The sequence below is a fragment of the Eretmochelys imbricata genome, chromosome 5 (genome assembly GCF_965152235.1).
Source record: "Eretmochelys imbricata isolate rEreImb1 chromosome 5, rEreImb1.hap1, whole genome shotgun sequence".
NCBI classification, from domain to species: domain Eukaryota; kingdom Metazoa; phylum Chordata; order Testudines; family Cheloniidae; genus Eretmochelys; species Eretmochelys imbricata.
In genome coordinates this window covers 33818854-33843479 of record NC_135576.1, presented here as the reverse complement: position 1 = coordinate 33843479, position 24626 = coordinate 33818854, and the positions used below count along the sequence as shown (strand labels likewise).

At 37.9% G+C, this 24626-nt stretch overlaps 1 protein-coding gene across 1 annotated transcript in view; it reads right to left on the bottom strand.

Annotated features, from left to right (window-relative positions):
* Nucleotides 1-24626, bottom strand: part of NDUFS4 (NADH:ubiquinone oxidoreductase subunit S4) — a 60068-nt gene that overhangs the window by 13790 nt on the left and 21652 nt on the right. The window contains exon 2 of the mRNA XM_077816836.1: nucleotides 15734-15812. Coding sequence (XP_077672962.1) covers nucleotides 15734-15812 — 79 coding nt within the window. The remainder of the gene's footprint in view (nucleotides 1-15733; nucleotides 15813-24626) is intronic.

Genomic DNA, 24626 nt, shown 5'->3' with positions numbered 1-24626 from the left:
GTGGTTGTTTTGTCCTGAGAGAAAGCAATAAAATGGCAAACAGTGGCATGTTTGATTACCATTCTAAAAACATTCCACTAATCCATTAACATATTTGACTGCAGATCCACATTACTTCCATACATTAATTCTCACCTCAAGTGGGAAACATGAAGGGAAGGAGAAGGGTGTAAAATCATGTCCCCTCAAAATTCATGCTTTAATCTGAACACAGGAAACTGTAAACTACTTTATGTAAATACTGCACTATATTCATACAAAAATGTACATATTAAAGACTGGTCTTTGTGACAAAGTCACAAAAATGATATTTACATAAGTCTTTTTGAAAGATTTGTTTAAAGACAGTATTAAAAATAAAAAATAAATAGAAATATTTTGCTTCCCTCAATGTCCTGATAAACCTCATAGTGAAGTATCAAAGTATATTCAACAAAGCAGCATCAGAGAAGGCAAGCACTAAAAAGTGTAACAGGTTCAGTCTGTTGCTGGATAGAATATTTGTGTCTTAGAAATTAAAAATAAAGTATCTGGAAAAGTAAGTAGTAAGTTCCACATACTTCCACTTGAGGTATAAAGAGATCTCATGCTCAAATATATTTTTGCCGGGAATTACAAAGAGGCAAGAATAAAGCATAGGAAATGAAATCTTTATTTTGAAATAAAATCATTTTTAATTTCTATAATTCTGCTTTCCAGTTTCGTTAACACTGGCCTGGTAAGTTTGGTGGAATTAAAAAGGAAAAGTGCATCAGCCTGATTTGACTAATTCCTGGAAGAAATTATGAATGTTTCTACGTGAGTGGAAAGAAGAGAATCACTGTGAAACTATATGGAAAAAAACAGAAAACTAGGCCTGTATTCTATAAGAGAGAGAGTCCAAACTTGCTCCCACTGAAGTCAATTGGAGTTTTGCCATTGGAACTTCAGTATGAGTAGAATTTATTCTTTAATTTAGAATAACGCAACAGCATGTTTAATGGTGGTGGTGAGCAAATCACAGCAGAATACCTTACAACACATCTTGTAAACTATATTATTTTCAAAGCATAATATTAAGAATAGACAGAATATTCTTTCTAGAAGTGTCATCTATAGAAGATGTATTTATTCTGCCAAAAGACACACCAAAATGTTTGTTACTGGTTGTATAATACAAATTTAGTGTTATGCATTTTTCTGCACTATAAAATTTTTAGATTGTACACATACACTGTGCAGTATTTATAGATAAAACAAACATCACAATGAAATAGACAAGTTTCTGGATTATGGATTTTCAAATAAATGGAAATAGAGATAGTGTTTAACGTTACTTGGGCTTAGACAAAGAAAGATAACATTTACATAGCTGAAGTGATTTGACACTGCTTCCTAGCTTCCTATCATTTGCAATTGTTGGCAGTATGCCACGGCTATCTTGCTACCACCAGTATTTGTAACTACAGACATCATTTCTTGGTATCAAAACTGAAAGGTACAGGATGGAAGAGAGCTTAAATTTACTTAATTGCCATCAATACTTCCTGTAGCACCTAGTTATACCTCGTGGATTTGCCTTTTAAGCAATGACCCAGCCCAATCTGTTTACTCCCTGAGATTAAGCATAAGTACAGCACAAATAATCAAGAGACCAGGAAGGAGCAGTCATACACATCATTGCTCTGTTTCCCTTGACTGACTCTTCAACTCTGTACACACTACAGATTAACAAAGTTATAACAATTGAGGCTGAGAGTTTTAGACAAAATATTCATCTTGCACTTCTGATTGTTTGTGCTGCACTTCCATTAGATCTCATGGACTAAACAAACTGGGCTGGGCCAGCACTTAGATAGGAAAGCAAAAAGGTACACATAGGTGCTACAGGAAGTGGTTATGGAAACTCAGTAAGTGACAGTCTTCCCTAAGTGACAGTACTAACCAGTAACCCACCATAACAGTAGCAGACACTAGCTTAAAATGCCGTTTTTCAGATGAGATGCAAATCTGAGGTCTTGACCATTTATTTCCGTTAAAGGTCCAACAGCACTTTGTGTAATAGCGTTGACGACTCATGTAATGGCCACTGGAAGTTACAGGAGTTATACACACACACTTATTTTTTTTTTTAAAATAAACAAAAGGACATACTGTCTCCCTCTCATGAGACTAGATTAGCAGTCAGACAAAACTCCTGAAAAACAAATTACTAAGATCTCATGCCTATATCAATGTATCAAGTCACTACTTCATAGGAAATAAATCAGAAGCAAAACAAATTGAGCAGGTTTTGCTTTACTTTGTTCCTCTTTGGACAATAGTGAGCCCTACGGCATTTCCTTTTCCGCATCCATTCCCAGGAATCCACCAGTGAGTTATAAATTGGTCCAAATATGGACTAGATGACCTTAAATGGTCTTTTCTAAATACTGATAATAAGAAATCATACTGAACCATGTTAAAGTAGTTCCATTTTAGATATATTACACCTATAAAAATCAGAGAATTTTAATGCTAATTTATGTCAGATGACACAGTGTAGAGTATGGTCAAAGGATTATATTTACACAATAAAGAAATACTTTTAAATCTAGTGGCCTCAAAAATCACCACCTCTTTGATTCATGCAATTGGGGAACGACTCATAACTAGGTGTTCAGCCATAACTCAAAGGTTTAGAATTTAATTCAATAAGCTACCCAAGTCCTTGCACAAGTATTATTTAAACAAAAAGCATTGCATTGAGTGCGTGCACAGGAGCTACAGCGAACAAAAGCGAAAATGGATATTTTTAACTTTAAAGACCAATATTGTCAACAGCAGCAAATACTACTGTTTCACTCCAATTAAGTATAATTCCCAGACCTTACTCCCATGTAAGCCAAGACCCTTTTTTATTGGCACATGTGCTCTTCATTCTTTGCTTCTCTCACAATAAAGAAAACAATTCCTACCGCTGTAGTAAGTCCCTGCTATAATGTGTAAAATGGTCTTAAAATCTGGAAGAGAACAGTGAATGGAAGTAAATCCTAAATCAAATTTTACAAATTGCAGTAGTGTTGAATGGGGCATTTTGTACCTCTGTTTAAGAGGTATTGTAAAATTTTAGGAATTCTAAGAAACCCTAGAATGTTAAAAGTTGTCCCCAACTGTAATGTGAGATGTAGTTCTTCCATGCAATAATATGCATAGCTTTTAAATGTTGAAAGCTAGTTCCTAGTAGTGTGCACAATTTCCATATACAGCTGGTAAGGAAGAAAAAAAACCCTGACAGTTAACCCTAGTTAAAAGGGTACACAACAGAGAACTGTTATAAAGTGTTAGCATACTGCAGTTCTATGCATCAGGGATGTTGCAGCTATTAACAGTTTAAAATTTCACTGTATTTTGTTAATTAGTGCAGAGGACTTTTAAGCTTTTAACATGTTTTAGAAGGTTCTATTCTCTGACTGTGTCGTGTTAGTCATTTCTCTCTGTACAAATAAAGAAACAAAGCTTCAGTGTTTAACCATCACTGATGAAAGCTATAGTTGAATACTATCTGGCAAAATAAAACAAACTGATTTTATGTACAGTATGATTGTTTAATTTAGATAAAGAAACTGCAAAATGTTTCCAATTTACTAAAAACCTGTGCACTAATATAGCGTATTGATTATTCCTTGTTTGCCTTATGGTCAAGCTAAGGTCTAGTTAGAGTTGTGCTTTTCAGAGTTTATCCTTCTCAAGTTGCTTACAGCCATAAATCCTGTTTCCATGCAATTTCTGTGATGCAACAGAGAAAAATCTAGGTCTAAGAATCTAGGGTATTGAAGTTAGACATGTCATATATAATATCTTTGCCATTAATTTTCTATTGTATGTAAAGAAAAATGAAAAACAGAAGAATATGTTTTACACCAATTATATATTCCATAATTAATTTATAAACATGAAAAGTTTGGTTTGGGGAAAAGACAGATGGTTACGGTAAAAATACATTTCTGTTTTAGTATTGCAATATTCAGCTATTAGCTTATCAGAAAGACAGAATTAATGGATTTGAAGATGAATTTGAATCAGACGCAGACATAGTTGCATTAACAACTTCTTGGTCATTTACAAATGAAATATTTTAAATGTTACAATGTATACAAGTAATGTAAAGTGAAGATTCCCTACATCTATAGATAATCTAAAGAAGTTTTTGCCGAAAGGATTTATTACCTCTAGACTGCTACATTTTAAAATATTTCAAATGATATACAAAACTATTCTACACTGCAAAAATCACTTACATATGCATAAGCTTTTATTCAAATAAGTGTGTATTTATTAAACTGTTTGCAAAGAAAAGTGAACTGTACAGTTCCTCATATGCAAGAACGGTAATATCATACACGTCTTTACAGGAGATACCTGCAAGTTTTTAGTGGCAAATTTTAATCCCCTTTATGAGAGACAGAAACCACATTCAACATGTTTTGTCAGCCCTTAGTGGAGATCACTTGTAGCATATCCTCTCACCTGTTTACCCAACTATCACAGAAAAGGGAAACGACGCTTCAGTGAAGATTGTTTTCTCATGAAAAAGGTAAAGACACTGGGCCACATACTCTGTTCTACCTTATGGACTGAAAAAAAGAGGCACTAACCATACAAAAGGGGAGGAGCAATTTCTCTGAAGCATGTTCTTACCAAGATTGACACTGCGTAAGCCACACAGCGAGATCTTGTGAGCTGAAAAACTGATATTCTCTGCCACACTCATCCAGCCTCATTATACACAGGTTGCCTCTTTTGTGGGAAGCCAATCCTGAGAGGGTGGTTCAAAACTAACTAAAAGATGCCAAACATACCAGTGCAACTATAGCCATTCTGCCATTGACCTTGGAGGTGGAGATAGGTGGCAGAACTAGTGCAGAAGCAGAGCCATCATACAGAGAGACAGGGACAAGCATAGATTTACATAGGTTTTAGGCCCTTAAACCTCTGTTCCTGAGGGGTAAATTGTGCTCCTCCCATCGAAGCCCAACAGAATGATTCAAAAGAAACATTATGAGTGGAAACAGTTTCTTGTTCCTTATGCAAGATTTTCCTGTATTGGATGCAGTTTGGCCTGGAGTTCTTCTTTTACCCCACACACCTCATATTTATGACACAAATATTGAATGGAAATGATGCTTCCCCTAATTTACTCTAAAGTAACAGCAACATGGACATGACCTTTCCTTAAAAGCAATTCTGAAAAGGGATTGGCTAGTCACGTTGGTATTTGGAGTTGTGAAAATAGCCACAATTATTTTTTAAAAGCAAAACTGAGTCGTGAGACTTTAATTTAAGACTTGTAAATAATTTAGCCACATAATTATAATAGTCAAATTACCGTTTGCATATTTAGTTATAAAACCAAAACAAGATGAAAACTCTTAACTGTAAAATGTTGCCATATTTAGTATAAAGTCTTTTCAAAAGCTGTACTAAACTGCCACCATCACAGGTTCTAGAAGACCAGTATTCTTTGATGTAAAATGAAATACTACACAGTGAACAAAAACAAAAACCTCCTGTCTCCCCCTCAAAGAGACATATCCTTTGACCCAGTGCTTCAGACTAAAGCCTTGAAATTTTTGCACAAGAATGCTGCATGAGGAAAGTCCAGACAAAACAGACACTTGAGATGTTAGAAGGTTGTGTAACCCCAATCTCAGACACTCCTCGTTCCAATAACCTAGCAGAGACAGTGCTACCATGCACCACAAGAAAAGGATCTCAGAAAGAAAACTAATTCCTCTACCTTCTCCTCAAAAACATGCCCATGAGAATGTAACTCACCAGCATAACTACATTTGTTTCTAGATAACTTATTTAGAATCAATTTCTAGGATCCAGGGGCTAATTTAAAAATTCTGCAAATTTAGCATTACAAATATTTTCCATAATGAAAGAAAATTATCCTAATCCTAGAAGCACCAATATACTCATGCAACTTTTTTTTTCCTTTTCAATGCTTATTCACACTAATTTTTTCTTCTTTACAAAAAGAGGATGATTCAGTAATTTCTTTACTTGCACTGTCAGAGCTACAGAAAACTTCTCCTTTCTGGGTGAATGACTTGTTTCCTGCAGACATTCTTCAGAAAGCTCTATCTATATCACTATCAGCCAGCTGAGTTTGCTAACACCACTACATGCTTAATCAAACAGTAATTACTTACAAAAGCAAGTTGCAACAAGCACTAGAGGCTGAACTGAGATAGGTTATTCTAATTAAAGAGGAATTTAATTGCCAGGCAGTGAAATGCAATGATCAAACAAATATACTAGATAATCTGTAAATATAAATGTGTGCTGTATTTAAGATATATTTCTAGCAGCAACTGTACCAAAGAGAACCAAACCATATTTTAATATAAATTACAATTTTAGCAATAAATGTTTGTCTGGTGATCAAGCGGGTCACCAGCGTAAATTTACAACAGGTTGATATTTTGTGAAGAGGAAAAAAAAATCTCAAACATGGAAAGATTATATTTAAATAATGTTAATGGCATGACAAAGTTATCAAATTCAGGCTCTTTTTCTTTAATACTACATGGCAAAAATTGTCAGCCTTTAATTGAGTAAGCAATTGTGCTTGTGTGCACTGTTAACAGCTTTTGCTTAAGAGCAAAAGAACTATTGGGCATCAAAATGTCACCATAAACAATTACTGTACCCAGTTGTGTGGGCTTCAGGTTAATCATGCAAGTGCATATTCACTATAATTACCACTTCCACTTTTTGCATATGCATTTTTATTTGCAAGTATCTTATTTGCATTTTGTCCTCCATTTCTTAAATTGAAAATGTATTCAAGGGATACATCTAATTTCAAAATAATTTGGGGGGAGGGGGGAATTGTTCAATTTTGAAATACATTTTGCATTACAGGTTTTACAAAGTTAAAGTGACAACCACCAGAACAAGAGGCAACAGAATGCAAATAAAAACACTATCCTAAGAACAACAAAACACTGACTGTACTAAAATTTTTTAAATATAATCAACATCTTTAGATTCTCTAATCCACTAGCAAATAGTTATTAATTTAGGCTCACTCCAGAGCCCAGTATCTGGCTCAAATAGTCTGGTCAGCTACTAATTAGATGCAGTGGGGATGGGAGGAGATCCTCCCACAAACAGTAGAGCCAATCAATCTAGTAGGACAGGGGTTCTCAACCTTTTTCTTTCTGAGGCAACCCCAACATGCTATAACAACTCCATGGCCCAGCTGTGCCATAACAACTGTTTTTTTTTGTATATAAAAGCCAGGGCTGCCCTTAGGGGGTAGCAAACATTTTACATCCCTAGATAGAATGGGTAGTATACATCTCCAGCTCTGCCTCCTCTTCCACAGGAAAACTGTACCAATTCAGCTAGCACAAAAGAAATAGATTGGCTTTGTTCTTTGGGCACAATCTTCCTCTCTGAGACAGACAGCAGATCAGTTCTGATAGCCTGCACTTACATACGATAAACATGATGAACTTATACTGACATCAGTGGGAGTTCTGTGCATAAGGTGAGCATAATATCAAAATGTGAGTCACTCTCCAGATTTAGTGAAAAGTTTTGTCTTAATCAAGATAGAATTTAGAACTCTAAGACTGTATGAGTGCAAATATAAAAAGTCATGAAATATGACTGCCCAAAGCCAGACTCTCAGGTTTTCACTGTTTGTACTTTGAGGGAAGGAAAAGAAGGAAGTGAAAGTCAGCACTTCTACTGATCTGACAAAAAGGCAAAGGATTGGTTTCCCAATTTTCTGGCTTTTGCCTATTTTATGTAGCACATTTACACTTTTTGCATTTGTTACCTCAAATTTTCAACTCTAATTAGTTTACATAACCAGGTCTGAAGAGCTGCTCGTGTGATAGAGGCATGTACCCTACACCACAGGTGTGAGGAAAAGGGAAGAAAACTTATGATGCTGACATGGTTATTGGGAGAGCTAGCCTTTAGAGAGAAAGAGAGAGAGAGAGAGAGAGAGAGAGAGTGTGTGTATATATATATATATATACACACACACACACACAATAGTACCTAGTTTGTTTACAAAACTAAACTAGAGTTATACAGATCATGTGATTCCAGCACTGTGCACACATTCATCTGAGGGACACTTAGAACTAACATTGGAAAAGGATTGGAGGAGGGAAAACTCTCTGCACCCAGTAAGGGGGAAGGTAGATTGAAAATGCATTTTGGTGAGTGGAGTTTCTTTCCTTTCTTCTCTCTGGAACCCTCACTTTACTGGACACAAAAGAATCAGGATGTCAACAAACTGGCTGGAGAAAAGAGAGACCAGCCCTCAGTTATTAGTAAGTTTTTCCCTGTAAAGCTTTAAGGAAAAGATCTCATAAGAAACCAAATGCAGGTAACAGCAAGGCTTCTTCTGCATGCACACTGTTGCTTACATTATGAAAGCACGAACTATTTAATTAAGGCAGCAATTCCCTTAATCTCACTGTTGGAAATAGCACAGGGTTACACAATTAACTATATATATTTTAAAATCCTGGCTGTGGATGTGAATCCATTCTAAATTATTATTTATATTATTGTAGCACCAAGTGGCCCTGGTCATGAACCAACGCTCTATTGTGCTAGGTGCTGTACAAATGCAAAATAATACAGACGATAATATTTCTGGGGCAGGGACTAAAGTACAAGACAAGAGACAACAGATGATGCAATACAGACAGATTAAGAGTACAAGGAAATAATGAGATAATACCAGTCACTATGATAGCCAACACTCTCAGCACACCAGTGACCTAATGGTTGTCATTTTTTGTAGGTATCACAACAAAAAAGAGAATTTAGAGGAAGGATTTAAAGGTGAATAATGATGTAGTTTTGCAGATTAGAGGCAGTATAGGAGAAAGCACAAAGGACTAAAAGATTACCTTAAATTTTTGTATCCAGATACTGCTACCTAAGCAATCTACGTTAAAAGCATTCTGAAAATCAACATACAGCATGTCCACTGTATCCCTATTGTAAAATGCAGTAGTATTGCTCAGAGAATTTCCAGTTAAGTAAGATTTCCTCTTCTTGAAAGTATAGTAAGTCTATATTTAATAAAGCTGCAATTTGCCAAAATGTTTCTCCTTTCAATTCACAAAAATAGCTTCTAAGACAAACTCCAGAAATATCACACTGATTTGCCTCTAACTTTGCAGTATATTCATGCTTTGTTTTCAAGGAGAAGTTATACCACCTCACATTTTTTAGTTTTGTTGGATCTGCTGAAAAATGATCCAAACTTTTAAGGGTGTGCTAAAACTCTTATTGCTGTATCCTTTATATTACAGCATTGTAGACAACAGGAGACATTTGAAAAAGTCTAACTTTTCAAGATCATTTTCCACATATGGGTACCTATTTCTATTTTGTGCTGCAGTGTCACCCCTGTTTAATATACGCCATATATGTCTTCTTCAATCAAACCCAAATTAGTTTCACTACTTTCCAAGCCTAGGCAAGACAGAGAGATGAAGGAAGGTAAACTGGTTACAAGCTGACAAGGCTAAATGATGCTTGCTGGTAGGGCAAGCTTCTAGAGAAGTGGACTGGGATGGTTTTTACAATTGATTACTGAAAGTATATTCATGCCTTTTGCCAAAATGGCTCTCATGCTAGGAATCCTATTGATCCATCAATAATCCTGGATTCTCAGATAGTAAAAATCACTACAGGCCATCACTACCACCTATGGATAGCCAACAGGTTGCCACTATGACTCCCCTTTGATGTAGTCTTCCATCTGTTACTTCAAGGCTGGATTGTTGTAATGTGCTGTACACTTGAAGACCTCTTAAAAGTTGCAGCAGGTGAGGTATGCAACTGTCTGCTTCCTGATTGGAGTGAGTGCTTACATTTTTGCACTAGCTTCCCATACACTTACACGTACAATTACTTCAAATGCCAGTTCTCTGAAATCCTGTCTACAGAAGGAAGCTGACCCATTGTTGACAGTTTTCAGTAACAAGTTCTCCTAACTGATTCAAGAAAACTGCTTAACTGATAATACAGACATAGTTGCTGAAATATCAATAGCATGGCCACATACAGGATTTTGTCACTACAAGCAACACTGCAAGTAGCTCGTCATGCTTGTAACATACCTCATTGTCCATGTACAAAAAAGAAAAAAAATGCAAAGAGCGTTCACAGCGCAATTGCACTTGTAAGCAAGGCTTCGCACGGCTCTATCCCACAGCAGGTCACTGTGCTCCATCACAGTGCTAATATAAACAGAAAGCATTTGTGTAGCACCTGTAGCCCATCAAGCAAAGACTCTTGCCATGTCTCCTGTATTTTTACTTCTTATTTTGTGTGCTACTGTAACTTGTGTACAGTTATGAGTTTTCTCTTTAAAGATATAAAGCATGCAATATTATGGATTTTCTTTTTTAAAAATATTTTATGCAATACTGATGTCAACCAGTCTTATCCATTGAAAAAAGCTTTATGAAAATTTTGGTACAGCACCTCTTCAACTGTGGACAGCTACTTTCACAGAACTGTGCTTTGCTGGAAACTATGCAATAGGTACTCACTGTACAATGGTAGTGTGCCAAATGCAAGGCCTGCTTGGGGCAGACACACTAAACAGGCTTACAATAGTATAAATGAAGCTTGTAAGTTGCAATAGTGGAATTTTTTAGTTTATGCAATACTAATCATACTTTCTGCAATGATGCTCAAACTATGTTGTCCCATCTACATTTGTAGTTACATTGTTTTAAGCATTGCTTGCGGGAGATCCATTGCTAAAAGACCTTGTCAGTAACAGCCCAGGGTCTCAGAACCCTTCTCACGCTGCCATTTATCCTAGCAGTTCAGAACAGACGGAACGCCCTTCCTGTAAGCTTATTGGGTAAAACGCCAGGCCTTTGGAATTCAACCCTGCTGGTGATCCAACAGAGCCTGAGTTTGACAAGAGATTCAGGATATGATGCAATACCCATGATTTTGTTTAGCTTTGTTCATTTTTTGTTTTGTTTTGGCTATTCATTGAAGATACCTTAACATCTGGACTACACAGGAAATGAAAATGATAATCATGACAGGGGTATTAGAGCATCATCACTTCTTGACGGTTATAGTGGATCACAAACTAAATGTGTCTCAAAATGTAATACTATTGCAAAAAAAGTGAACATCATTCTGAACTGTATTAGCAGGAGTGTTATAATCAAGATACGTGACATAATTTTTCCACTCTACTCAGCACTCATAAGACCTCAACTGGAGTACTGTATCCAGTTCTGGGAACCACACTTTGGGATGTGGACAAATTGGAGAAAGAGCAACAAAAATGATTAAAGTACTAGAAAACATGACCTACGAGTAGGGCCCTATCAAATTCATGGCCATGAAAAAAAAAAAAAAAACAACCAAAAAACCGTCACGGATTGTGAACTCTGGTCTTTTGTGTACTTTTACCCTATACTATACAGATTTCACGGAGGAGACCTGTATTTCTCAAACTGGGGGTCCCGACCCTAAAGGGGGTTGCAGGAAGTCACAAAGTTATTGTAGGTTTCAGAGTAACAGCCGTGTTAGTCTGTATTTGCAAAAAAAAAAAAAGGAGTACTTGTGGCACCTTAGAGGCTAACCAATTTATTTGAGCATAAGCTTTCGTGAGCTACAGCTCACTTCATCGGATGCATACTGTGGAAAGTGTAGAAGATCTTTTTATATACACACAAAGCATGAAAAAATACCTCCCCCCACCCCACTCTCCTGCTGGTAATAGCTTATCTAAAGTGACCACTCTCCTTACAATGTGTATGATAATCAAGGTGGGCCATTTCCAGCACAAACCCAGGGTTTAACAAGAACGTCGGGCTGGGGGTGGGGGAGGGGTGTGTGTGTGTGTAGGAAAAAACAAGGAGAGTGGTCACTTTAGATAAGCTATTACCAACAGGAGAGTGGGTTTGTGTGTGTGTGTGGGGGTGGGGGGAAGGGGAACCTGGATTTGTGCTGAAAATGGCCCAACTTGATTATCATACACATTGTAAGGAGAGTGATCACTTTAGATAAGCTATTACCAGCAGGAGAGTGGGGTGGGGGGAGGTATTTTTTCATGCTTTGTGTGTATAAAAAGATCTTCTACACTTTCCACAGTATGCATCCGATGAAGTGAGCTGTAGCTCACGAAAGCTTATGCTCAAATAAATTGGTTAGTCTCTAAGGTGCCACAAGTACTCCTTTTCTTTTTGCAAAGTTATTGTAGGAAGGTCATGGTATTGCAAACCTTATTTCAGCACTGCCTTCAGAGTTGGGTGGTCGGAGAGTGGCAGCTGCTGGCTAAATGCCCAGCTCTGAAGGCAGCACCCGGCCAGCAGCAGCGCAGAAGTAATGGTATGGTATTTCCATCCTGCCATCCTTACTCTGCACTGCTGCTGGTAGCAGGACTACCTTCAGAGCTCCCAGCCACCAGTCGTTGCTCTCTGGCTGCCCAGCTATGAAGGGAGCACAGCCACCAGCAGCAGCGCAGAAGTAAGGGTGGCAATACTGAGACACCCTACGTTAACTTTGTAACACCCCACCACCCTCCTTTTGGGTCCTGACCCCTATAATTACCTTTTTCCTACTAGACATTGTCATATATGCAACTGATCTACTGAGAAAGATGTGTCAGATGTAGGGAATGTGGTTGTGACAACGCGGTTCTTATTTTTTTAATGGTTTGGATGCAGAGCGCATGGGACTCGGTTTCTCTATGTGCTGCTTGTTTAACAAGGTGGTGGGAGAGGGGGTTTGCTGTTGCAGAGAACCAGCGATGACCTCGCCTAGCAGTTGGGACCCTGGACAACAGCCTGGAGATTGGGTATTCTAGTGACTGGTCACTAGGAGGCCCACCCCAGCTTGGAAGTCAGCTGGTTCCGGTCAGTGGGAGGACAATGGGCTGAGGAGAGAGGGCCCCGTAACCTGACCAGATGGTTCCAGCCAGTGGGGGAACAAAGGATAGAAGAGAGAAGGCCCAGGTGGCCTGTTTATCTGGGACCAAAGACAAAAGGACACAGGAGGGACTGTTGGGGGAGGTAATATAGGATGGTCAGTTAGAAGGAGGGGGCTTCTGGACTGGGGAGAGAGAGCAACCAGCGCCTACCAGGATGGAGGGAAGACCTATCTGAACTGTGTTGAGGGTTGCTAGGACCGAGGGCCCTGAGAACTTCCTGTGCTGTGTTCAGTAAACGCTTGTTTTACGCTGGCTGAGAGTCACTGCAGCCTAGAAATTGGGGTTGCATTATTCCCTCTGGGTGTGGAGGTCTTGGGGGTCCAAGTCCAAGTGAGTGGACTTCCTGAGGGGTCCCACGGCAAGAGACTGGTGTGCTGAAGGTTCAGTGAGGTATGGTTCCAGGAGGCACGGAAGCACAGGGCTTAACCCCTGGAGAGAGAGCGCAAACCCCCGAGAAGGGCTGTCACACTGAAGGGGGTTCCTCCCAGGGACCGTACAGAGCCGAGAGAGAGCATGAGTCCTCTGAGTCTGGGACAATCATTATGATAAAATTAGAGGTGGGGTGGGGGTGGGGAAGGGTTCAATTCATATTGCACAGTATGGTTTAATGAGCTCTGATAAGATGATGTCTACACATGCAGCAAATATGACACTTTTCCAGGGGAGGAAAAAGTATCAATTTCTGGAATGTAATTTAACTATATAATTATGCATAGATACAGTGTGGTTTCATTATGCGTAACACCAGTTTTTGAAAAAATGAACAGAAAGTTTATTAAAGTCTCTGAAAAGTGATTTGCTGCTAAATAAGGGATTTAATCCAAATTTATAACTGAGTTAATGTATAATTTAATAAAAATGAATTTATATCAACAACCAAAATCAAGTTATTTACATAGCAAACTAATCTACATCAGACATTCACTTGAAAGCTCTCCTCATTTATAAACATGAACTGTTAAAGGCCTGTTATTTTTATTCAGGGGTGTGTTTTTCTGAAATGGTTTCTACACTGACTCCATTACAAACAAATCTAATTATTGACTGTACTCAAGTCTACAGACACAATAGTTGAAAAGATTCAGAGTATTACAAAAATTATTCTCAAGCCCTGTATGAGCACAAAAGAAAAAAAATTCCAGTAAGATCCACAAATAAATTGCAAATAAATAATATATTTGGTTAGACGTATTACCACAGTACTGGGAAGAACTGGACAAAATGAACATTTAACCATTTTATTTACTATTTAAAGGTCTGCCAGATTAATATTGTACTTACAGAATTAATCAGGGATTGCATTATCAAATTTTAAAGTATTGTACATAATATCAAAAAATCCACAAAAATGTACAAATTGAACTTGACCCTTTTGTAGCCAGGATACATGTAACTATAACACAAATTACCACTCCAGTTAAACCTTTAGATTAGGGAACAGTGCTACAATAATTATATGAAATGCAATTCATAAAATAATTATTAAATCTAGGGAAAACTTGAACATGAGTATTTAGGCAGCATCCAGTGACTTTTTATCCATATACTGAAAACTGAACTATTGTATTTAAGTTTCTATACATAAAATGGCACATGCTGCACCACAAGTTACACATTTGTCCAACTGAATAACCACATCTGCCAAAATAGAGGAAAAAAATCTTAACACAGAAGTTTATGAACTAGAACTATGTTTATTGTTTTTGAAAATGAGATTCAGATAAAATGATTAAGGGTACTGTACTGTATTTACAAAGAATCTGAGCAGTTACCTGTTGACATAGACAAGGAAAGCATGACCCATATTTATATTATGGAAACTATGGGAAATAAAAAGTTTTAAAAAGATGTTAAACTATTTGAATTAATTTTAACAAGTCAGTTTGAAAGCTTTAGATGTCTCAATACTGAAGTTACTATTACACATTTTCAATTTAGATGATAAAAAAATTCAAGTATTTCTTTTTATTCCCAAGAAATTAAGATGCTTTTTTGTATGCCTGAAGATAAGTAAAATATGAACTATCTATTATGGGATATTTTTAAAAAATTAAGATTCAAAAGTGGTAAGAAAGCCAATGAAAAACAAGTTTTTGCTATGACACATTCCCACCAGAAGTCCTGGAAGTCTTACAAAACTTATGCTATTTTATATTGTAAGCATAAGTATCAGGTTGCATCTAAAGTAACGGACCACACATTGCAAAATTTATGAAGAGAAGGTTGCCAAAATTCTAATCTGCTACTGATTAGGAGAAGAATGCTATGCATTTGTTCCTAGTTGTAATCTAACCCTCATGCATATTCAAAAGCCAAGTATAGGTACAAAGTAACACTAACTTTGCGTGGTTCTTTAGACTTTATTTCTTCATCACTGTAGAACCCAGTAAAGTTCATTTTAGGAAGCAGTGGCAAATTCTGTGTGATTTCACTAAAAGGGCAAATGTATGGCTTTCAAAAATAGCACTTTCATTACAAAACTAGAGTTCTTACTGCTTCTTGACCACAAAATAATAATACCAAGGTAGTTTCATAATTTTATATTGTTCAACATGTGTAACTATGAATTTCTTTCACATACAGATTTCCTTATGGCTCAATAATATTACCACTTTAAAACATGAGAGATTTTTGCTTTGTAGTTTACATTTATATGGCTTTCCTACAAGAGCATGGAACATCATACTGAATGCCTATTGTGCAGAAATAACCCTGAAGGCAGTATCATAGCAGTGTGCAGTAGAAAACCCTTACCAATTTTTCATCAACTGTGATGAGTTGCGTGTCTTGAGCTTGGTCCTGTGCCAGCCGCCATGTGGAAGTGCTCAGTGACCTGCAGTGCAAGACGTGAAGTTAAAAAATGATTCATGCAATGAGAAAATAGAGGCAGACAAATCTTACATAAACAAGTTACTTTATCAATATCCATCTTGTAAAAAAAATGGAAGAGGGAGAGATGAGGGCACAAAAATCCTTTTTCTCCCCAATTAGTTCTGTCTGCTGAGTTTTTGGCAGACTCCCACTTAGGAGTTCACAACAGGCTGCACTTTATGTCAGCCTACAGGCTCTCTGTCACAGAGAGACTGCCAGTGGCAAGGACTGTACTGCTCTATATGAACGTACAGTAGTTGGTTTGTCACGAACAGAAAAAAAAAAACCCACAAAGCTGATGCAAGTATTCAGGAACTCTGATCCCTAAATGATGGCATCAGAGGAAAACAATCTTAATTCTATCCCAATGGCGTAAGCTACAGTTGTACCGTTTAATAACAGGATATTAAACAAACTCACTCCTCTTAACTGATCATTCAGATACAAATTCTGTCTTTATGACTAGGTACAACTCATTTTGATTCATTTCTACCTCAATTGTTGATCTGGTTAGTAACTTCCAAACATTTTGGTTAATCTTTTAGCATAGTTAGTAAAACCCATAACATTAAGTATGGGCAGAACTATGAAGCCAATCCTGCTCCCAGTTAATTCAGTCATGGTTTTGCCATTAATTTTCATTAAGTCATTGGGAGCAGAATTGGGCCCTACAAAAGCAGTTGGTCCCTTGGCAAAACAGAACAGCAAGTGAAAGAGCAGTTTTCTCTGCTAACTCATAGTGTATTTCATGTTTAATTCAGGTTACTTTAAACAAATGATGCATTAAAGTGCGAGAATATATAAGAACAAAAAAAAAAAAAAAGAGAGGACCAGGCTACTGTAGTTTTTGACTGTCTTTCAGAGGTTATATAATTCAGAGAGCTAGATGTACTTCATAATGCAAATGAAATTTATGAGATTTGTGTTTATGAGGTGCCATGCTGATGATTTATTGCCATCTCTTTTAACACTGCATTATACAATTTTTGAAAACCAACCATATGATATGAATACTTTCTGAAATCCAACTTTTTCAGGAACAGAATGACAGTATTTTTTTTTTTAAATACTATCTAAGCCAAAAATAAAAGCCAACAACTATGTACATTTGTTTAGTAGGCTACAATACGAAATACAGTTTAAAAGACCTATGAGTTTGCATACAAGCATTCAAGAACAAATTTGAAAAGCATGTCTTATAATGATGTACTGTGCTCTGAAGGGATAGAGTCCAAATGGCTGTTATAAATTCATCTATTCCCAAAATTTAGTAATAAACCAACTTTACTGCATTTTGCAACATCAACTAAATTCATTTCCCCATTTTAGAGAAAACAGTCCAATTGACATTTAAAGTGACTGAAAAAGTTATTTTAACAATGCTGACAAAGTTCTAGTTATTACTGCTTGGAAGAGTTTAAGATCACTAAGCACAGGTCAAGCCACAACTATTTGATGCAAAGTTATAATTGGAATTAGTAGGATCCAACTCCATTTGTCCAGGAAAACAATAACATTCCAAGAGGTTATGTTACTATTATTTCAAGTTCAATGCAATTCTACTTCAGTTGTGTATTCCCATTGGTCTATGTTATGTAATGTGCATTAATGCAGTTCATATTTAACTATATTAAATTTGATTTGCCAAAAAAGCAGTTTGCCATCAATTACAAAACAAATTCTCTTTTATTATTTTTACTTTTTCATGATAATGCAGCCTTCTTAAGTACAAAAATTCTTGCATCATCCCACTTGACCACATGAACTCATCATTCTTGCTTGAGCTGACAGATTTCCTCTGTGGCAGCACTGGAATAATAGAGACCAATTGTTCTGGGTGACTTCAGCATAAATGCAGATGATGAACCTTCTTAATAAGCTTAAGATCTCTTGGCTATCATGACAGCTGTGTGTCTCTCAGGTAGCTTTTGGCTCAATGCTAGCAGGTGGCTGAACTCTAGATCTTGTTTTTGGGACTGACATTGGAGGTGGTGGGGTGAGAGAAAGGGTATATGCCCTGGCAGACTGACCATTATCCATCTCTGTTTTATTGGTTGAAGCACTCACTTCTGTCAAGCTTCTTTGATAGTCTGACCTTGCAGGCTTACTGGACTGCCTTTCATAATGTGCCTGTACAGTGCCTAGCCAAATGATGTTCTGATTATCACTGGGGCTCCTAGATACTACTGCAGTACAAATAAATTATAATCCACTGGGTTTCAGAGGGTTCAAAGGAAATTGGCAGGCTAGTAAAAGCAATGGCTTACTGGGACTTTTTAATGATATATCATCCTTTACCCATGAACACAACCTTCTCTGGTTCCATCTTACACAATAGTTTTTTTGTTTTATTTTTTCAGATGAAGCAGAAGGAAATATGGGTGGAGCATTGGTGGGAGAAATCTTGTTCCAAATAGGAATAACTGAAACAAAAGAGCTTATATGGATATCTTCACCTTCACTATAACACCTACCAAAGTATCAATCAGCAGAACAGTCCAGGAGGGTGAACCCCCAAGGTTAAATCAGAGCTGTTTAAATCCAGAAAGTTAAGGAATTTTCAAGCTATTTTAACAATAAGATCACATGAATCAGACTGATCTGTTTGTCTGCATGGTAGGAAAGGTACGCCTGGAAGAAGGTGGGCAGTGTCAGTACACAGCCTGGGTTTCAACTATTGTTGCTTCCTGAGGTTATTGGAGCGCTAGGGATGTGCAGACTATGACATGAAAGTCAGATCCAGGTCTCTCTTGGCTGGTGAAGGACAGTGGGGAGACAAAACCATAACTGGAACAGATTTTTTACGACTCCCTGCAGAAGAGCAAGATATCAACTCTGCTTAAAAGGCTAGCTGACCCTTGCTCAAGAAACCATTTCGATGCTGACAACAGTTCAATTTCACTCTGTCTTGAAACTGCCATACCAGGGGAAGATTCAAATAGTTTAGCAAGGCAACTACAGCATTGTCTGTGGTCCTCCAATCTCTGATCCCACACAGCTGGGTCTTCAAAATGTGGTATAGTACACAGAAGACCATGGTTTTTTTGGTGGACGATCATCTTACGGTGATGAAGACCATGGCAAATTTTGAGGTGTATCAGCCAGTTTTTATTATCAACTGGCCATGAAGTGCAGATGATACACCTGTGGACACTGCAGATGTAGATTAGTTACTGAAGTTTCTCAGTTCTGTTCCTTCTGAAAGATATTAGGAGGAGTCTGTGATGGGTTCCCCCTGGGAACTGGGGTACCACTGAGCCCTCTGACCCACCAGCCTGGACTCCTTAGACTGTACTGCTGTGACAAGCTGCAGACCTGCTCCTGGTCTTACACTTCCACCAGTGTACACAAAGGTAGGGACACACCCAGCTGCAGTTACATGCAGGCTCTCTGACTAGCCACTGCACAACCCAACGAACAGTAGAAAGGCTAAAGCCAGGGTAACTAAGCTCCCCAGGAACACAGCCCCTCTGGAGCATAAACCCAAAATTATACTGTCTTGCGCTGCACCAAGGAACTGTATGGTGTAAGCTCAGAGAGTCCCCACCCCCGAATCTGGAGAGGAATATGCAACAGCTTCTCTGAGCTAAGATTCCCAAGCACTTCACTCCAACTCACTGGTTTAAATAAAGCAAAAACAAGTTTATTAGCTACAAAAGATAGATTTTAATTGATAAGTGATAGCAAACAGATCAAAGCAGATTACCTAGTGAAAACACACAAACTAAGTCTAAGATACTAGAAAGATAGGATATGAATTAGCAAATTCTCACCCTGACTGATGATACAAGCAGGCTGCAGATTCTTAAGGGACAAACTGCACTTGCTTTCCAGCTTTGAATCCCCAGGTCTTTCATACACAGGCTAGAAATCCCTTTAGCCTGGGTCCAGCACTTCCTTCAGTTCAGTCCTTGTTCTCAAGTGTTTCCAGGAGTCTTCTTGTGTGGGGAGTGATATTTCTCCCTGCCTTATATAGCTTTAGCATATGGTGGGAACACTGTTTCAAAACTTGATTCCCAGACCGGTTTGTGGAAAAATACTGACATCCCAAGATGGAGTCCAGAGACATGTGGTCTGATCACATGACCTTGCATATCTTGCTGAGTTATAGCAGCCATTACTTACATGCTGTCTAGAACATTCACAGGAATGTTAAGTTCTTCCAGGGTCCATTGTCTTTGTCTTCTTCACTGTTGTACCAGAAAGGCTAGTTGTGGGTGTCACCCAGAGTAAGCATGATTGAAATGCAGCTACATTGTCAATATTCCTAATTTTAGATACAAAAATGATACATGCATACAAATAGGATAATCATAACTTCCAATGAAACCTCACATGACCTATCTTGTACAAAATGCATCATAATTATACCATAATCATATCATATCATCACTGTGAGGAATATGGGGTGTAGTGTCACAGAGCTTTCAGCAATTACTTGTCTGTTCAAATGCTCCCATCTATTAGATCAGAAAGGAACTGTATAGGAGTTGGAGGACAATTTTGTGGCCAATAGAGTGCTGCCCACAGAGCACTCCTGAGGAGCAAAAGAAAAATAATTTTGAATAAAAATTCATTAAAGAGAAAAAACAGCAAAATGTTTAACTGAACTAGCTGTACCTGCTAGAAACAGAAGTACTGAGTGTGTTCAAACAACCCTATGTGGTGAAAATATTACAAGTCCTTCGTTTATTTTTGTGTTCAACAACTGTGAGAAGGAATTATACCCACTGCTTGGACTGGCGTACAGGAAAAGAAGTTGAAAGACCAATGAAAACCCATGAACTCAGTATTCATTTTATTTTAATCTTTGATTTTAAAATAACTTTTTACTTCACTATAATGAGACATTCATACTAGTCTAGGTATCCTTTGGCTTAGATAAATAATTCTTTCAATGCAGATAGCATTTTGATCATAAAGCACTAGTAGAAATCTGTTGTTCTTGAGCTCAGTGGATAACCAAGACTTAAACTGAAGTTTTAATTTAAAAAGGTGGTTCTTAAAATGGCATAATGGACGCCGATGCTTATTCTTTTAATTTGCCTATCAAATATTCTCAAGTTTCTTTTACACTACTACAATTTTTCCACATTTACAATATATTGTTAATGTGTTCACTTTATCTTATATCTTTATAATTTCCACGTTAGTTTCTTTACTCAGAGATGTTACAAATTTAGTGCCAAACGACATTTGATCATGAATTTTCACCAAATTGTTCAGAGCCAATCCAATTCCTTGCTTTTAAGTTTGTGTTTAGGAAATTATGAGTAGTTAAACGGTCTTGGAATTTCTCAGGATTTTTCCTCTCTGAAAAATTCACAGAGACACCCAATCATTTTTTTATTTGTGTAGGTAAATAAAGACTTTAAAAAAGGGACAGATAGATCACCAGTGCATTAAGTTAAAAAGGAGTGGCTGGCACTGGCCAAGCTAACAAAGCTTCATGGCCCTCCCTGAAAAGTACCTACACAGGAAGAAGATCTCTCATAGTAGAGGGCTCTTTAATATAGCAGAAAAACATATATGAGATTGAATGGCTGGAAGTTGAAACTACACAAATTCAAACTTGCATTATGGCATAAGATTTCATCAGTGAGAATAATCAATCATTCAATCAGCGAGGGTAATCCACATCAAGGAATGTGGTGAATTCTCCATTACTTGAAGTCTTTAAATTAAGATTGGATCTTTAAGAGATCTCCTCTAATGCAACTACATGCTATTACATTTGATGCAGGAATTACTAGAGGGAAAGGAGGGCAGGGAACTGATAGCTTGTGTTACGTGGGAGGTCAGACTATATGATCACAATAGTCTTTTATGACCTTACAAATCTTTGATAAAAGGATGACGCAAAAAAAAAAAAAAATCCAATGAGCCCTGTTTACCTCTGTTGTAGACATAGCTGATGAATCTTCAGGGTGTTTTCACTCAGAACTAATGGCAGATCAACCTGCAAAACTTCTAGTGTTTGAGGAATTATATTGCCTGGAGTTCAATATTTTTTTTCTTTTCTACACTATAAACCAAACGTAAGCCAAATTAAACATATTCCAAGTTTATTCCTCACAGGTAGAAAGGTTGTCAGTTACTGCAGGGGACTATTCCCCACAACTACATTATTTGTATTCAACATCCAAACCTTTTGACAAAGTTTACTTACGTTTGGCTGATGTTAGAGAAAAGTGTGCAAGGACAATTCCATGAGGTCCAGAAACTATGAACTCTGAGCACAGAAGAGTGCTACTGGAATTACTCATTACTTTTCTTCAGGAACGGAAGGAGTAAAATAGGCCTACTGACTAATTTTGAAATAGTATATTCAGAGCCACTGTCTCCTGGCTCCTAGTGGGTCAGGAATAAACTCATTTCAGTCTGCTTACAAAAAGATCCCGGTTTTGCTATGGACAAAAAGACTCCACTGAGTTCACCTCTTGTCTACTTATCCAGTTGTGCTGTGCTGATTTTTGCTATGCTGACCCCAAGAACAGTTTACACTTGTTTGTTTGTTTGTTTGTATAGGCCATCACTCTAGTTCTGTCCATCGTAGTGGACAGTTTGAAGTTACACCTGTTTTGGTAAGGGCAAGAAGAGCTAGTCAAATAGCTTGGTTCTCTAGCCAGGTTCTGATTCTTTTCATTACTATCTTCCCTGTACTAAGGATCTACAGCCAAACAGACTGGCAATCATAGCGATCATAAGCCCATACGTTTCCTCAATCAGATGACCTCTTTGAATCTGTTCTTGCTTGCTACCAGGCTAGGGAAGAGTCTGGGAGCTCTCTATACGAAATGGGGTTGAAAATAAACATCCAAGAGGGACTTGGTATTGATTTTGATTCTACAGTATTTGATAATTTGAGTAGGAGTAACTTGACTATTCAAAGTTCACAATCATCGCAACAAATTTTGGTCAGATTTTCAAAGGTGTCAAATACCAAAAAATCTCACTGAAATGATCTCAGAGTACTAATTGTACTCAAAGTCAGCAGCTTCAAAAATTTCTCCCCCTTTCAACCTTTCATTATCCTCAGGTTCATTAACCTCAAAATACAAGCACATCTCAGACTTCCTCATAAAAACAAACAAAAAAGCAAAGCACAGTCTTGACTCTGCATGCCTCTGCTACACCATCTCCCTTTCCTACTTCACTTCCAAAGTAACAAAACATGCCATCTAAAGACACTGCTTTGAGTTCCCCTTTTCGAGTTCCATCTTTCATCGCCACTGAAACTGCTCTCATTCAATTCTTGGATGCACTTCTTGGCCAAACCTCTACTCTGCTCCATCCATATGTTTCTTGACCTGTTGGTGGCTTTTGATTCTTTCAACCAGTCCCTGCATCTTTAAAAATCATGCCCTCTGTTGGTTTTTTTGGCTTCATCCTTGCATGGTTTTTCCTTCCCTCTCCTATTGATCTTTCGGTGTCTCTTTTGGCAGGTCATCTGCCTTCCCCCCTTTCTCCTTGAGTGGCATCGTCCAAGATATGGTCCTTGTCCTCACACCATCCCACCCTAATTTTTGTGTTTATCTACCTGGTGCAGGGACAATCTTTGTGTCACTTGTTTGTACAGTGCAGTGTCTAAATGAGCCCTGATCCATGATATCCTGATATCACTGACAGGTTGGATCACAGAAACCCCCTAAGCGTTGCCAACTGATGTGCCAAGACTACTTCTGCTCCTGCTTTCCTGCCCTGTCAGCTTAGGACTTCAGTGCCCTGCCTGGTTTGAGCCAGACCTGCTAGCCTGCTGCAAACCCAGACCCAGGTCTGAACCACATCCCTTAACAGCTGTAGGCTTAATTGAAAGCAACTTGGGAAGTGTTCCTGTCCTTGACACTCAGATGTCTAACTCCCAATGGAGTCCAAACTCTAAATAAATCCGTTTCACCCCGTATAAAGCTTATACAAGGTAAACTCATAAATTGTTCGCCCTCTATAACACTGACAGAGAGATATGCACAGCTGTTCCCCCCCCCCTCCCCCCGGTATTATTAATTAACCCAGAGTATGTATTAAGTGATTTTATTAAATACAAAAAGTAGGATTTAAGTGCTTCCAAGTAGTAACAGACAGAACAAAGTGAATTACCAAGCAAAATAAAATAAAACATGCAAGTCTAAGTCTAGTACAGTAATAAAACTGAATACAGATAAAATCTCTCCCTTAGAGATGTTTCAGTAAGTTTCTTTCACAGACTAGACACCTTCCTAGTCTGGGCACAATCCTTTCCCCGGTACAGCTCTTGTTCCAGCTCAAGTGGGAGCTAGGGGATGCCTCATGATGGCTCCTCTTTAGTCTGTTCCACCCACTTATATATCCTTTGTCCGTCTGGGCTCCCACCCCTCCTTCTCAATGGAAAACACCAGGTTAAAGATGGATTCCAGTTCAGGTGACATGATCACATGTCCTGTGAGATCCCAAGCCTCCATTCCTCCCAGCCTGACACAGGAAGGCCTGCCTGCAAACAGAGCCATCCACAGTCAATTGTCCTGGTTGATGGGAGCCATCAAGATTCCAAACCACCATTAATGGCCCACACTTTGCATAACTACAATAGGCCCTCAGAGTTATATTTCATATTTCTACTTTCAGATACAAAAGTGATACTTATACAAATAGGATGACCACATTCAGTAGATTAAGATTTGTAACGATACCTTACAAGAGACCTTTTGCATGAAACATATTACATTATATTCACGCTCATCAGCATACTTTCATAAAATCATATAGAGTGCAACGTCATAATCACTGCAACATAAAATAT